The sequence below is a fragment of the Cylas formicarius genome, unplaced genomic scaffold (assembly GCF_029955315.1).
Source record: "Cylas formicarius isolate icCylForm1 unplaced genomic scaffold, icCylForm1.1 PGA_scaffold_6__28_contigs__length_40554024, whole genome shotgun sequence".
In the NCBI taxonomy this organism is placed as follows: domain Eukaryota; kingdom Metazoa; phylum Arthropoda; class Insecta; order Coleoptera; family Brentidae; genus Cylas; species Cylas formicarius.
The window spans coordinates 29,271,895-29,288,512 of NW_026844347.1; the positions used below are offsets into that span (position 1 = coordinate 29,271,895).

Consider the following 16,618-nt stretch of genomic DNA (forward strand, 5'->3'; position numbering starts at 1 on the left):
TATTATATTACATTTATAACTGCAAAGGATGCAATTATTAAAAAATGAAATCATATACTGTTTAAGCCTAAATAAGCTAAATAAAATAGTTTTTGCAATAAATAAATAAATATCATTGTTTTACTCTTTATAGTTTTTGACAACAAACAAATTCAAGTATATTTTTCTCCAAATTTTTCTAAACCACAGTCGAAAACCATAAAAAACCTAAATCTAAATTTAAGAAGAATTTAGTTTGGATGCTTAGCTCTATCAGCTAAAATGTTTTACTTTTCTTTAAAATCATAATATTTCTTTAAAATTTAGGGGCCACTAAAACGATGTCGTGCTGTAGTTCCAAAGGATCACAAGTTTATAACTAAATATATTCTGCAAGGCGAAAATGACAATAAATGAAGCGTGAGGACGATTTAAATTGTGTGAAAATCGATATTCTTTTGAAAAGCAGCTTCATACAAAACTTGTTATTTTGTTTTCCGTAAACCGCTTTAAATTCGGATATAAATGGCTATCAAAGACATCGTTCACATTGTTTTTGCAAAATAAAACGCAATACTCTAGATTTCAGGTTAGTTGTGATAGGTTTTTTAAACCATAATTTCCAAATCGATCCAAAGAACTGATAGGGTTTACCTCGCTCTATGGAAAAATATTGCTAAAATATGCCTAATTAGCTTGTCATTTGGAACAATTTTAAAATTTAGTTATCTCCGTCCCTTTTCTTTTTGTAAGTCTTTCATTCTTCAGAAACACACTTATTATTTTTTCTATTTGTATGGCTTAGTTTCTTAATTTTTCTATAAAAAGACTTATTCAATTTGGTTCCATACATTCCAAACATAATTTTGAATTATGTAACCAGTGCACTGCTGTCTCGAATTCTTTTCTGTAAAAAATCATTAATTTTTTTGGCTTATTTTTTATGTTTCTGTCATTTCAAATTTTCAAAATCTTGCTACAAAGCGTGTCATTTTCGAAGTCATTTCTTTAAAGTGTCACATCAATGCCAAAACTTCTATGTTTCTATGTTTCAAGCATACGCAAGTAAAAGTGGGATCAACTAAAATTGATTAAATTAAGTAATTGTACTTTGGAACATCCCAATTATACGCAAGTAAAAGTTGGAACAACTGTCGTTAAATCGCCGTGTAAATTCCTGTTCAATGTTAAAAAAAAAATGAACTGACCTTCAAAATTGGTAAAGAAAATCGAAATTGCCCATTTAACCTTTCGTAATGACTTTAAAAAAATTGTTATTGATCAGCCCTAAACTATTTGATCTAACCAGAAGAAAGCGCTAAATGAAACCGACCCTTTTTGTCTTGTCAACGTTCGGTAGCTGAGCGAAAAATGTTCGAAGTTGGTTATAAATTTTTTTGGTGAAAATTGTAAATTCGGTAAGGCAATTGTTTAACGCGCGTAAACTCAACCATTGCTGTTTCAGTATTCGGACAGCAAAAGCGAAAATAGGCCAAGTCCGTTCGAGTGCGTTTATAATCAAACCGCGGTTATTTCAGTCACGTCTACAGCTGTTTTAACAGCGCCAGTTCAAAAAGCACCTACGCGATACCGGACTACACCCACCTCCACGATAAACAAATCTTCAACAGGTAAGTCGATAAATTTAAAAAGTTTATTCATAATACGTGACGGGTAGATAGACGAATGTGTGTATACCTATAGAATGCGCGGGAATTTCTCGATTGCGACGTTATCTTTTGGCGATTCCGCAGACGCGTTTCCTTTTTGAGGAAAAGGAAAACAGTTGGGTTCGTATCGATCCAATCCACGTCTGAGTTACATATCGCGCGGTCTATTTTCGGTGGGTGACTTTATCGCCTTAAAAAATAAGTGGAGTGCCGTATTTAATATCAAACGTAAGTGTTTTTTGCACTGAGTTAATTTAAAATTCCCTTATTTAAAGTAATAAGCGAAATTAACATAATTACCGACATTTGCTTGAACGCGTGCAAATCTTAGGGTCAATTCATTAATTCATTAAATATATGTAATATAAAACATATAAAGGTATTGCAGGAAAAAAATCATTAATTAAAAATAATGTCACACATTTAATTTTCGAATACATACTGTCTGGGAATTTTCATAATTTATTCAATTGAAATTTATAAAATCTTATGAAAATTGAAATAGAAAATAAAAATAGAATCATCAATGAACGATTAATTAATTAATTAGGTTATGTCTGTAATTATTACAGCAATAACCTAAAATGGTACCATGATGCTATGTTACTTAAGATACAAAGAAATATCTAGATTTTTATCTCCAGTTCTATTCGTATGAGGGAGGGATTAGTCCAAAATTTGAGGCAAATGTACAGCGGTTTGCTTTACTAAAAATGAATAAAAAATTACATAGAAATATCAGGGCCCTTAATTTCCTTATTCCTTAGAGGACCAAAAATTTCATGGAAATGCCGGTTAAACTAGCGGGGAACCCTTTAACACCTTTCAGGTTATGTTCATTATATCTGGGTTATTAATTTTAATTTTTTTATTCGGCTGTACCATATAGATACTAGCGATATAGAGGCCCTGTCTATGCAATTTATGAAGCAACTTTAATAATTATTTTTGGCATAATCAAAAGCGCATGCGCGAGATTTAAAATCTCGCTACTAGTGACTTTGTATTCAACGGCCAAAATGGCCGCTGACAGATCGTCAATAAGTTTGAATGGGGCATCTCGTTAAATGTTCTGACAAAACATGTGGAAATCGTTGACAAAATGTGTGGAAATCGTTGTTTAGAAAGAAAATGGCCCAAACTGCAGGTTAGTAGAGGCGCAACATTATCTAATAGCTATATGGGCTTTACCATCGCGGCCCTTAAGTTTCAATTGCAAAATAAAATTAATATAGGCGAGCCAAAACGTCCAAGAACGCATGTCAGCTTAAATCAAATCAGAGATTTTCGTTTAAAACGGAGCTGGTTTGAAATAAACAATCATATTGGAACAGAATAGCTTGAGCAATTAAATTAAACTTATATAAAGTACACAATTATTCATAATAGTAACGTATTTTATTTATACCTCTATGTTCTTGGTATCCAAACCCTTATTTTCTTCTAAATATTATTAGGTATTTGTTAGGCACTCATATCGGAGGCAACGAGCGTTTGTTATTAACGAATAACGAAAGTTCTTCATTAAATTACAGATATCTATGATTTCTAACATGATAATACTCCTTGCGATTCTTTAAATCTTTTATGTATGTTAATGACAAAAACTGGTAAAGTTTTATGACCAAAACGTCGCCATCTATTTAATAAAAGTCGCCACGTATGAATGAACGAGAAATAAATAGAGCTGACTAATATAGTAACGCCGGTTATTTGAAGAGATCGACTTTCAGCGTTTTGTTTAAACATTTTCCGACTTCTATCAGAAATTTTATGGTGACACATGATATTATCGTTCGAAATGTTTATGAAATATAAAAATCTCACACACTTCAAGGTCATAGTTTGTTTGATGCTATGCATAATTATTATAATTTTCACAAAAATAGATGCTTACTGCGTAACTACATGAGGAACGTATTTATTTATTCGTATTAAACGACTACATGTAAAAATTAACGATTTTAGAAATGAGATATTTGAAAAAGTTAAAAAGTTCAAACAGTCAAAATTTAAATGTGAAAAATTTGTACAACTCTTTGACGAAGCGAGTCAAAAGAATAAAAGAAAATTTGTTGAAAATTGTTATAAATAAGCGCGGGCTTAGGTTTTATATTTCATTTCAATCTAGTTGTATTCGGATTTTATGCTAAAATTGAATTGGTTTTAATTATGAATTTTTCATAATTTAATGTAATTTAATGTAATAAATTTAATGGAAAATTTTGGTTGTTATAAATTGTTTAATATAATTTTCAACCAAACTCTTGATAATGAGCAGCTAGGAAAACCGTGTGAAAAATAATTAAGACAATTTAAAATCATCTTTTAATATATAGCATTAAATGATTGCAAAATTTTAAAATTGAAGAAAGGCACAATCCAAAAAATACCATTTTCATACTTATATTTCATTTCACGTAGACAATTAACAAGTTTCTAATTTCATTAATTCAAATTGTAATTATTTAATTTTAATTTATAAATAATGAAATTGTATAAGAATCGGAGGATTTACTTAAAAGCTTTTTACTGCAAAATTTAAATTATTGTCAATGTTAATGGAATTATGGCTCATAAATCCACCATAAGTGAAAAAGATGTTTGGCTTAAAAACCAAGTGAAAATTCGCAATCTGATTGACAGCGTCATTTTTGAAACGACAAAACCTTTCGAATTCTTCCGTCCAGAAATGTGTTAATTTCTTTATTTTTCAGGCGACATAAGAAAAAAGGAAAATGTCCCACACGGTAACGGTCACGAGGACCACAACAACAACCACCACATCCGCTATAATCATCAACACGGGCTATTTAAAATCGTGGCCCGGCCTTCTCAAACTAGCACAACTAGTAAGTTTTCAGATCGACGAATTTAGTGACGAAAATAGATTTGTTGACGTCAAGTTTTATTTTGTTCCTCGATCACGATGGCTACTATACCGCCTCCAACATTATTGGTTGATTTACTTCATCACTAGTATTTCTGCTCACAAATGTCCGCCTTTTGAAATTCAATAGAATCGATCGATATCGAAATCGAAAATATATCGATAATTTTTTGGATGTCAAATAAAATTTACCTAATAACAATTTCTTCTTTAAATTTTTCCAGTTTATAAAATTAAGACTAGTTGTGGCCATATCTTGACATTTACATAAATTATGATCAGTTTAGTTCAGATCAACAAAGCAATGAAAATTTTCCAATGAAATAAAGGACCACATAAAATTAAACTCATAATTCTCGGTACTGTTTTATTAGTTATCAACCGGTGATCTATTTTACTGATTTATAAAAAATCCGTTAAATCAGTACAGGCAGAGGCGTCGAAATATTTACTAAAATCGAAAATTATTTTTGCCAATAAATTACTTGTTCTACGTGTGTTGATTTTATGTTTGTTAAAAATTGGTGGTGTTTTAACAACTTCCCCAAAGTCCAAAATCAGGTGATTTACGCATTATAAAATCATTTGGGAAAAAATACTTTAGGACGGTAATTTAGAAACAAAATTAATAGCCCTTTTCACAAATTGATGCTATTCTTAAACAAATTAAACAAATAAAGTTTTTATTAATTTAAAATGTTTATATTTCCTCATCCTGCACCTGACTTTCTAATTTGCACCTAAGATCTACCAAAGACATGCAGGTATTACTTATTCCAAACTAAAGTGGTATGGGTGGTGAGACTTTTGGCAAAATGTGCAAAATCGCTTTTTTGAATACTGGTTTTAGCTAAATAACTACAGTGGTAAAAACAAGTTCTCGTTTAAGCTGGTTTGCTGAATTGGGTCAAGATCAATAATGACCGAGGCGTCCAAATATGGATGAATTACGTAAATTGTTGACTTTATTCGTTATTATGCCTTTCGGTTATTTTTAAGTTGTTGTTGCTGCAACATCTTTATATGTGTTTCTAAACTGTGAACCCAAAAGTTTTACATCGTCTAGCAGAACATTTTTAAAGCAAAGCAACATTTCTTTATCGTCGAGCAATTTTTTGTGTGAAATTGTTAATTTGCACTTTTTTTTATAAATTTGAGTCCATCTTCTTTTTGAAAACGAAGCCTTGCCATTACTTATACTCATAAAATATAATCTCTTCGTCTCATAAATCATTCAAAGTATCATCTCTTGAGGTTTGGCAGGGTGAGAACCAGTGAATATTTGACTCGAGTGCATTGTTGCCAAGTTGTACTCTCTCTTCCATATACGTATTTTTATATAATGGTGTAACTGGGTATATGCTCAAGAGCCACAGAATAACAGACAATAACCAAAGCTAAACATTTGCTTATTACACAATTAAAATGCAGAAAGAAATTGCTGTTTGACCACGGTCGAACATTTAACGCAGTCTATATGTTGTACCAACGTGTGTCATAGTCGCAATGGAACGCTATGACCAATACAACCCAAACACTTATCGTGCATTATGAATGTACAGGATCCAAAATCAATATTTCTTTTTTTCAAAAAAACTCAAATGGATAAAGAAGAGTTTATCGATAGATTTTAGGTATCGTGACGGTGGGATTAGTCAGCTACTACTACCAAAGGTTCCAGAATTTCACGCAGACCCCCGAGACCTTCTTCCTGTTGATGGCGGTGACATTCATGCTCGGCACGTTTATGTTGTTGGTGTCCTGCCTCATTTCAATTTCGACGTCATCCATTATTTCGAAAACAATTTACGTAAGTATTATTACAATAATCGCCTCAATTGCCTTTTAAAATGTGTGTGCAGTTTGATGCGCAATAAACTTGAATGCCGACCTTGAGGACGAATGCATCTTCTAGGTCGTTTCGTTTACTCATGATTTCATACCTTTTATGTAGTTGTCGTTTTTGTCAATGACATCCACGCCTTCAGCTATTTGTCTAAAGGCTATTGATATTCTCATCGATGAAATATATCAACATATGGGAAAATAAATAAGTAATACGAATAAGCAATCCCTAGTCAGCTACTCGACAGAAAAATGAAATTTCCCGTAGTCAAAGCCTTATTATTTCAAATTAATTTTTCATGCGTGGACGTGTTTTATTTATTTCTGTGGGAAAATCCCACGTAATACGAAGCTATCAAAGCAGTCAATATTAATGAGAAAATTTGTAACCTTGAGGTAAATTGTGATTCGCCCGCGAATTAATTGCAATAATCGAAAGTTTTATTTTAGGAAGTTGTGTATCACGGGTTTGCTTTCCTATTGTTGCTGGCAGCCAGCTTGACGTTCGTGATTGAAGTAAACCATCGAAAGAGATCTTATTACAATGATTACGAGCCTTATTTCGCAGCTGCTGTAAGTGCCTGATGGTTATTGAATATTGAATTATCAAGAATATTATTTTTGAGACAAGCTCCATTTGCATAAAAACAGCAAAAATAAATTTAGTTAAGACAGTGCCTGTCTGTCTCTTGATGGAAAATAGAAACAATGAATAACAATTTGCTAACATTTTACTGTCTACTGGATGCTATTTAAATACTCAGTTTTATAAAATTATGCTTGAAATTTCTGACCTCAAAAATGTCCACATTTTTAAAATTTCAATCTTATATATTGAAAAATTGAAAATTGAAAAAATGATTTTCTCTCAGGTAATTGGATTAGTAAACGCCGGACTGTATTTACTCAGCACCATATTCGCCATGAGAAGTTACAGAGGACTCTAAGACGCCCTGTGGTCCCGCTTTTTTATTTGGGATGATCTGACAATTACGAAACAACGTCCAGTTATTCAAGTACATATTGTTGTGTCCGGTAACCATCGATTTTTCATACTTACCCTTCCATAATTTATTTATTTTTAACGATATTTACATTTAATTGATAATCGTCGTATTTAAATGTATATAATTTAGTTTTGTTTGTATTTTTTTATTGTTTGTATCGAAATTTAATATGTTTCGCGTTTATAATAAAAAATACGAGTGTACTTCATCAGAACGAACATTCAACATTATCTTTTACTGTCTGCCAGTTGTACTCGCCATACTCGTATACTAGCGATTATCTTCTATAAGGTGCATACTATTAATGTCTGCCAATGATTAATATAAAAATAAGAAAGAAATACTCAGTTAATAAAACGTATTTGTGGCTTTGGAAAGCATTTTAATGCGGTAGATGTGTTTTATATTTTTTTATGATATTCCATGCCAACATCTCTAATAATTGAATGTAATGTTTCTATGTGCCTTTCTATGCTATGTATATTTTTTTAGCAATGTATCTTACATATAAATGGATTTGATATTCCGCAATAAACTTGTTTTTTGTGATTAATTTCCGATTTATTTCCCGATCAACATTGTGCATTTCTCTTAGATGTTTAATGAAAAGTTGCTCAAATTTGTAGGTGATAACTTCGATATTTTTTTTTCGCAACGTTTTTGACATAAATAATAAAAATTGAAAACACCGTGAGTATATATTGCTGCAGAATTGTACCGCAAAAGGTTATATTGTAATTAAGAACATTGATCCCAGCGCATCCAACATTTACAAAAAAAAATCACACTACATTTTCTGTTTACTGTTATCTTAAATAACTAAAATAAATAAATAAATCATCCCCAACGTAGGGTCAATGTGACTTAATCGGCAAAAGAACGAAGAAGTCAAAAAAATGAAGATAAGCAACATGTAAAAGAAAAAGTTAAAATGAAGGAACAATACGTAGGCACGTTTTTTTTCTCAGCATACTATGCAACAAATTGAAGTGGTATAACGTTTTGAAGTTAAATTTATATAAAGATTTTTTCTCTTATCTACTCAATCAATAATCAGACTTGAGGTTGTCGACTTTTAAATAAAGTTCAGAAAGTCATTCTTTAAATATTTTTGGAACAAAAGTGTGTATGAATATATTTGCTTTTTGGGATGGGGTTAAAGTTAAGAAAAATATTTCCCTTCGTTTTAAAGACGAAAAATGAAACCAAACCGCAATTTGAAAACACTTACTTAATTTAATTTTTAGATTATTTGCATGCTATCTTCTTCGCTATCGACATCAATTTTGGAATTTTAAATGACACACCCACTAATTTTATTCCGTTTTTCGATTTAGAAATAAAAATAAAGACTACTTGCGTCAGAGCGACCTATTTGATTTCCGCACGGTTTAGGAAATATTTAAGATTATGTGGCATGTTACTGAAAATGAGTTTTCATGATTTTCAAGTCTAGAATTATACCGAATTTCTTTCAATTATCCATAAAAATAGTGTTTGTTTAAGTTTACGATGTTGTTATATTTTTTAGTCTTAGATAAATTTGTAATGCAATGTGTGTCAAATAATTTCACAATCATTATATATAAGTATCAAAGATGTTCTATGCGGGTTCTATTAATGGAATAATATACAAGGCATGACACTCAAAAAATGAGATCTCGGTATTCACAAATGTCGAACCTCACAAATTAGGAAAGACACCCGGTATAATTGTATACCCGAAAATCAAAATTAACATTCCTCTTATCACTAAATAAACAAAAAGTATTAAAAATTCCGAAACCGATATCAAAAAAATGGGCGGCCCTGTATCATCCAAACCGATTAATCCCTAAAAATTCCCTTCTGTAGTTAACATTTTTTCATAACTGTTATGGGATTTAAGAAAAGTATGTGTGCATGTGTGGCAGCTTATGTGTGACACACTAGTAGTAGTAGTTAACACCTTATATATACATTATTTTATTGCCGTGTTTACATTAAGATTACGGTATAAGAAAGATTTTCTAAGATTGACATATTAATAATTGTGACACTTTGACAAAAAAAATGACTAATGTTGGGGAATGAAATTGACAACAATTTGTAACCAAACGGGCAACTTATCCGTTTACTGTCCGACATTCATTACTAACAGCATTTTTCCACAAGAATTCACTGGGAATCGCCAAAAAAAGCCATTACTCGCAGTGTTTACCGTTAAAAGCAAATCAATTAATGTCGCTAACGAAATATAACAAATTGAACGAAAATCACATTCGACGGAAAACTAATAAAACCAAGGCAGAAAGTAACTTCATCGCAGTCATTTGTAACCGCAAAGCTCTGTGCAAAGGGTACAATTTTGCCTGATAACAAACATTGTAGCTTCTGAGCAAAACTGAAGATTAAGTAATGATAATGGCATTGTCTATTGCCCTGAGTTGGTTACTTATTATTTGGTGCTTAAATAGAACGAGTGGTTCATCTCTTCGAGATTGCATTGGAACGATTCTGATAGAAAATCCATCGTGGTTACCAATTTACGTATATGATGGCGATTCAGACGACACTTTAACAGATACTTTTCCCCATATATTTACCCGAATTAGATATCCATTTTACACGATAAACATTAATGACGTGATTGAGCGTAGGATTACATTTAACAACCTAAATTGCACAGGAGAAATTACATTTTATTTCATCTTCGAAAGCAGCGCGTTAGACAAAATGTTCCATCTGGATAACTGGTTGTTTAGGGATCGGATAGTACTATTTTTACGCGGGTTCGCAGATGCCAGAGAAGCTGGTGAGCTAATGAAAAATTACCATGCCAAATCCGACTATAAAATGTTAAACGTGGCGTTGGTATACATTGATACTAAAACTGATAACGTAAGAGTTTTCAATATCAACCCGTTTTCAAACGACATTGTCGAAAAATCCACATGCGTAGATTTATTTCCAAACTATTGCAAAAACCTGCACTTGTTTCCGATCAATGTGTCGCTATTTGAAAATTTGCGAACTCCGAGGATAGGAAGCAGTTTCGGTGGTGTCGACGGTTTTGTTTCAAAATACGTCATGGAACGAATAAATGCTAGTTACAGGTATATATGGCCGTCCGATGGCAAGCGCTATGGGGAATTCATGAACCAAACTGGTCAAATGAAAGACATAATACAAGGTCTGGTAACAATCGCATTTAATTCTGTGTTTTTAACTCAGGGTCTGCATACGACGAACTTGGTAAGTGTCTTGAACAATTACCGATAAACCTACCTCTGCTCATGTTTTAATCATTGACGAATTATCATTTCCGTTATGGCTAGCCTAGAATTAATTTCGTTAGCACTAATCTTCGCCATTGGAAACATTTATCTTGAAACAGAAAAAACTTTATAGCCAAGTTGCCAAGCTTGATAAAGATCTATAAGTTGAAAATAGTTTTAGTTATATAGGATAAATCGAAAAACGCGGAGAGTTTTGTAGTAATGACCATTTTCATAAATTCCTTTGTAACGTTTTCGGGCAATTCGCTATTATCTGTATCTGTATCTATTGTAAAACAGGAAATAAAAGGAATAAAATATATCTACTTGAGTAAAAACAATGCTAGTTGATCACGCATAATTTTAAAACATATAGAAGTAATCAAAACGTAAGTGATTTAGGTATGAAAAATGAAGTTCCTTGATATAACAGACACCTTGTATAATATTTTTCAAAATGTATTGAATAAACATTAATACCCAGCGGTATCTATCAAACTAGAATGACTTGGGTAATGCAGCCAATTTTGTGAGGCAAACTTTATTTAGAGTGATAGTAATGGAGATTTTTTTGTTTGTCATACGATATAATTAACTATATTATTTCTCAGTTTTCCAACCTGCCTGGGTGCTTTGGATTAATGTGATTTTTTTTATTTTTTACGATAAGAAACTTGTAAATGTAGAAAACCTACTGGTATTAATTAATAACCATTTTGAAATGATAAAGTGGCGACATTTTGTTTAGTTTAAATAACACTCCCTGCCTATCATTTCATGTTTGTATTCTACTCAAAATTTTTTTTTTAGATTTTTAATCAATTTGGACGCTTGAATAAATCTTAATAGTTAAGTGTTTTGATTTTAGACGAAACATACAGGGTGTTTCAATAATAAGATTTAGTATCCGAGTTGTTATTGTACTTATTAAGTTTTCGCTATACCCATACCTTACCGTCTTTGACATAAAAATGAATTTTCATGATTTATGAAAAAAAAAACACATCAAAAGGTCTACAAATATTTAAAAATGCGGGAATCAGTAGTCATCAACATTTAAAGCTTCCAGAACACAATAATAAATAAACTATTAACTGCAAAAAACTCCGATGAAACGAGAGATTCCTCAATTAAGTGAAGCTTCTTCTTTTAACTAATTGTTTGTTGCTCTTCTTGCTGCACGTGTAGGTAGATAGGTAGGTTCTCTACAACATGATCTTAAAACTTTTTAACTTGAAAAGCGAAGCTTAATTTTTAAATTCCATACTTTTGCCATCGTTTAAAAAACTCCAAGAACAATTGCCCCCCCCCCCACACACTTTCTTTTTATATTTTTCTTATACATTTTTTTAAACTTTGAAAGACTTAGAAGTTAGATTATTAAAAAACATCGCAAATATTTACAAAAAAAATTGTTTTTATTGGAAAATAATCGAACGACGAGCAAATGAGCAAGTGAAAGATAATAATGCCCATTTCTTGCCGCATTTTCGTACGGCAAAATTTTGCTATTCCTGTCAAAATCGAATTCACTGTCAGTGCCTAAACCTTTACAATAAACTCATTCTGTATAACTGAAATAGTTTTGTGCTTGCTTTGTTTGCAATCTCCGATATACCCGAACAGCAGTGATGCAATATTTGTTCGGTAATAAAATAAAACAAATCGCCCATCCTCAAAGAGATCTGGTTTCACAAAACTAGAAGGATTCAATTAAACTCTGAAGTCGATGTCTCAAAAATTGTTATTTATAAAATTTTGTCTGAGTTTCGTTACACCTATACCAGCAATTTTTTGAAATAATAAATAACTAAGATAAATTAAGAATACGCACATACAAAGACTCGAACACACACAGACACAAATTGGAATGAGACCGAATGCGTTACAATTTACCGAAAACTAAAAAATAAAATAAGAAATGTTGCGTTGAGTAAAAAATATGAAAATATAATCTGCAGTTTATATTATTAAAAATTAATGTAGGCTCAAAATTAAAAACGGACTTTTCTTGGCTTTAGCGATTTCTAATTTCGCCAAAAGATCAAATTTTCTACTTTTTGGGCACTCATGTAGAACAATAACATTTTTATTGGGAGAAAAGTCCCGTGGACAAAAGATGAGTAGCGAAAGCAGATTTGGTTTCTGTCACCTCAGTGTCCTTGTAGTTTTTCACCAAGCTGACATGTTCGTGAACCTGGACGGTGATCTTCCTGTCAACAAAACGCCCTCAACTTTTATTATAAATTGTTTTAATTTATTGTTTGTTTTAAAAGCTATTGATTAATTCCTGCGCTTGAGCAATTTAGCTAGGTGTAACGAAATATTACCGAAATAAGTATTAAGTATAAATATTATATAACACGATAACAGGTATTTGTTGGAAAATTGGTAAAATAATTTGTTGATTGAACAAGGTCGATCCGTTATTGAATATTCGATAATAATTTTTTTAGACAAACCACAGGACAGGACAAGTGAAATTTTCATGAACAATCTTGAGGGAAAAATTATGGATTGTCAATTTTCCACATGTTCCCCATGACAGCCAACAAACGTTTATCAATTCCTTAAGTGAGAAAATTAATTTTACGTTGGAGGCTTACCGCTTCTTGATCTTTTGTTAGTTAGAAAAAGTAAAAGCAGTGAATTCGAGATGTCCAGAAAGGCCACATCTGCTGACAATGTGATACAATTTTCCTCCAACTCTCCATATTCTCATAAATTTACTTTTGTTCATTCTTTATTCCACAGCCTTTTCAACATTCCACTTTCAAAGGAAGCATTTAATAAGGAATTGACGACGATTCGACAAATTGCATTCAATAACGGTTAGCCACTTTGTCCAATCAACAAATTATTTTACAAATTTGCAAGAAATACCAGTTATCGCATTATATAATAAAATCCCAACCTCCTGAACGCAAGTACCAATGATTGACCTATTGCGATAACATTTCGTTACACCTGCTAAATTGTTCAAGAGCAGGAATTTATCTATAGCGTTTAAAACAAACAATAGAATAAAACAATTTATAATAAAATTTAAGGATCGAATAGATTATTTGTCTAGATTCTTTGAACTGTGAGGACTGTTTGGTGAAAAAGCACAAGACACTGAGGTGACCAAGGAAGGAAGGAAACCAAATCTGCTTCCGCTACTCATCTTTTTTCCACTGAACATAACTTTTCTAAGAATAAAAATGTCATTGTTTCACATGAGTACCCAAAAAGTAGAAAATTTGTTTCTTTTTGGATTTTATATGTATTTTTTTAATTTTTCAAAGAAACTTCCACAAGCTACTGTAATACTAATTTCAAACCTTCTGGATTCCTCCTGGGTCGGTTTTTGTTGATTCAAACTTGCTAACGTTTCGCCAATTATCCTGTTGACTTCTTCAGAACTTAACTTAAACTGGCTCGCATTTTATTCTGTACCCGCTTATATATTGTTTGAGGGGGGAGGGCTAACTGGGGGGCACACCTTACAGAACGTGCCCGGAGGATCTGTGATCCACAACACCTGGAAGCAGAACTAGATCACCTCACAGAAGCCTTCCAATCAAATGGATACAGGATATCTGATATCGATAAGGCTGTGAGGCCCAGAACTGCCTCACGACAAGACCCGGGTGAACAACTAACGGTTGCGAGTGCTTATCTACCTTTTATTCCTCGAGTGACAGACAGGATCCGAAAAATATTGAAAATGCATAATATTAACACAATATTTAAATCAACAAGGGAAATACAACAAACGCTAAGATCAGCCAAGGACAAGAGAGATCCACTGTCAGCCGCCGAAGTCTACCGTATACCATGCACGTGTGGAAAGGTTCCGACAAAAAGATCTGTCGGAACCAGGATAAAGGAACATGGAAGAAACTGCAGACTGGGACAAACGGACAAATCGGCAGTAGCGGAACACGCGCTCAGTGAAGGGGATCACAACATTCTTTTTGGGGAAGCCAGGCTTCTTGCGCCTACTTCGGGCCCGCCTCGTACGAGAAGCAATAGAAATCCATAATCATACAAATAATTTCAATAGAAAAGGAGAGACACTGCAGCTCAAACAAATTTGGAACCCCATCTTAAGTAACACAAGGACAGCCCCGGTAGTCACAACCACTCATGCGTTAAAATGCCCCGCCCCCTCCCCTCCACGACTCCCCAGGCATAAATGCAACTTACGGCCGGGAGCGCGTCAGTCAGCATCCAACATCGGAGATGGAAGCACCTCAGAAGAAGCTAGCCGCTCGTCAGGAAGAAATTCCACTCAACGACGGCCATTAAGCCCGAACAAAAACACTTACAGTTCAAACGCTGACCGCGAAAGCCTTAATTACTTTAGTTTCAGTTAAGTTCTGAAGAAGCCAACAGGATGATTGACGAAACGTTAGCTAGTTCGAGTTAACAAAAACCGACGCAGGAGGAATCCAGAAGTTTTGTGAAAAGTACTAAATGGTCTTTGACTGTCATAATCTTGTCACCGTATTTTTTTTAGGTCGAGTATACTTATCCTAGAGCTAGAGAGGACATTGTGGCGATTGTCCCTAGGAACGAGATTATAATTGATCTACTGTACCTGCTGAATTCGCCTCTAATTCTTTGCACTATATTGTTTACTTACTTAATTCTATTCGTATGCATGAAAATAAGTAAAACCGGTCTTTCCACCGCAAGCGTGATGCTGATCCACCTCTCGATATTCACCGTCAGGGCCGTTTCGTTGAGAAAAATTCACAGCAACAAGATCGTTTTCATCGCCTTAACCATAATCGCATTTTTCATGGTAGTACTCTACTCTTCGGCGTTGACGAGCGTCCTGACGATACCGTCAAAGTTACAAAATATCAAAACCGTGAAAAAATTAGCCATGGAAAAATATCCGATAAAAATCTCGCCGAGGTTGTTGAAATTGGTGCGCAAGTACATGGAGAAAGATGTATTCAGGCTCATGAAGCGACGGTTCAACTCCGAGAACTACACCACTGGTTTCGATTATGCAGATGCGTTAAAATCGTGCACTCGCAAAGCTCTGGTCATGAAAAAGTCCACGGCTTTGTTTTTTGAGGAAAGCGAATCCACGTTTTGCTACCAAATGGTGCGAGAACCGTTAATGCCTGCTTGGGACACGTATCCGATAAGTTACGGATCGCCGCTTCTGCCACAGATTAATAAAATACTGGGAACGATTTTTGAGAGCGGCATACAAGGGCATTTAAAACGCAACCTGACGTTTTTGGTCGACAGGACAGGCGACGCGTACGTTCGGAAAATATCCTTAAACATGTTGAAATTAACTTTTCGCTGCTGGATTATCGGGACTTTGTTTTCGATTTCGGTGTTTCTTCTGGAACTTTTTTGGCATAGACGCGGACGCGATTTGCGTTGAAATTGTGGAAATTTTGAAGTCACTATAGGCAAGATACTCAAGTGACATTTATTTACTATTACAAATGTTAATATTAGGTAAAGTCTGTTCATAGATATAAGAAAGTGACTAACCGGCAAGCTGTAGGAATGAACAGGTCCGCACTTTGCTTACAATTTAATTATTTGGGGTTTTGTTAGGAAAAATACTAAACAATTTTATTTATGTATGTACTTATATTTAAATCTGAAAGTAATTTTACAAATACAGTATCACTATGGCTATTATCGCCTGTTCTAATTTATTATTTGTCCTATATTATTTGCAATATGGATATACGATTGTTCTGCTTTTTCTATATGATTAGCAGAATTTGCCCAACTTTGTGGAGGGGTGTTAAAAACTTCGGTTTCTATAAGTTTGAGGATATTGGAGTTAACATGGGGAAAAACATTGTTACGACGAATGGCAGATTTCAGTTGGTGCCAAACATGTTCAATGGGATTAAATATACAGTGGTAGGGTGGAAGCCTTAAAACTGTATGCCCTAGATTTTTTGCATAATTCTCACAGACGTATTCCTTTTGTAGGTTCAA

The 16,618-nt window shown here is 33.3% G+C and overlaps 1 protein-coding gene across 3 annotated transcripts; it reads left to right on the forward strand.

The window, feature by feature from the left end:
• The first annotated feature begins 1,451 nt into the window (after positions 1–1,451).
• LOC132703938 (CKLF-like MARVEL transmembrane domain-containing protein 8) lies at positions 1,452–7,933 on the forward strand. 3 transcript variants are annotated; one of them, XM_060673499.1, is made up of 5 exons: positions 1,452–1,610; positions 4,367–4,501; positions 6,167–6,349; positions 6,835–6,957; positions 7,257–7,933. In XM_060673499.1, exons 2-5 carry the CDS (start codon positions 4,388–4,390, stop codon positions 7,329–7,331), a joined length of 495 nt encoding a protein of 164 aa, XP_060529482.1. In that variant the 5' UTR covers positions 1,452–1,610; positions 4,367–4,387; the 3' UTR covers positions 7,332–7,933. The 3 variants fall into 3 exon arrangements, with proteins under 3 accessions (XP_060529482.1, XP_060529481.1, XP_060529483.1); XM_060673498.1 differs by lacking the exon at positions 1,452–1,610 and adding an exon at positions 1,653–1,877; XM_060673500.1 differs by lacking the exon at positions 1,452–1,610 and adding an exon at positions 2,656–2,796.
• The last annotated feature ends 8,685 nt before the right edge of the window (positions 7,934–16,618 follow it).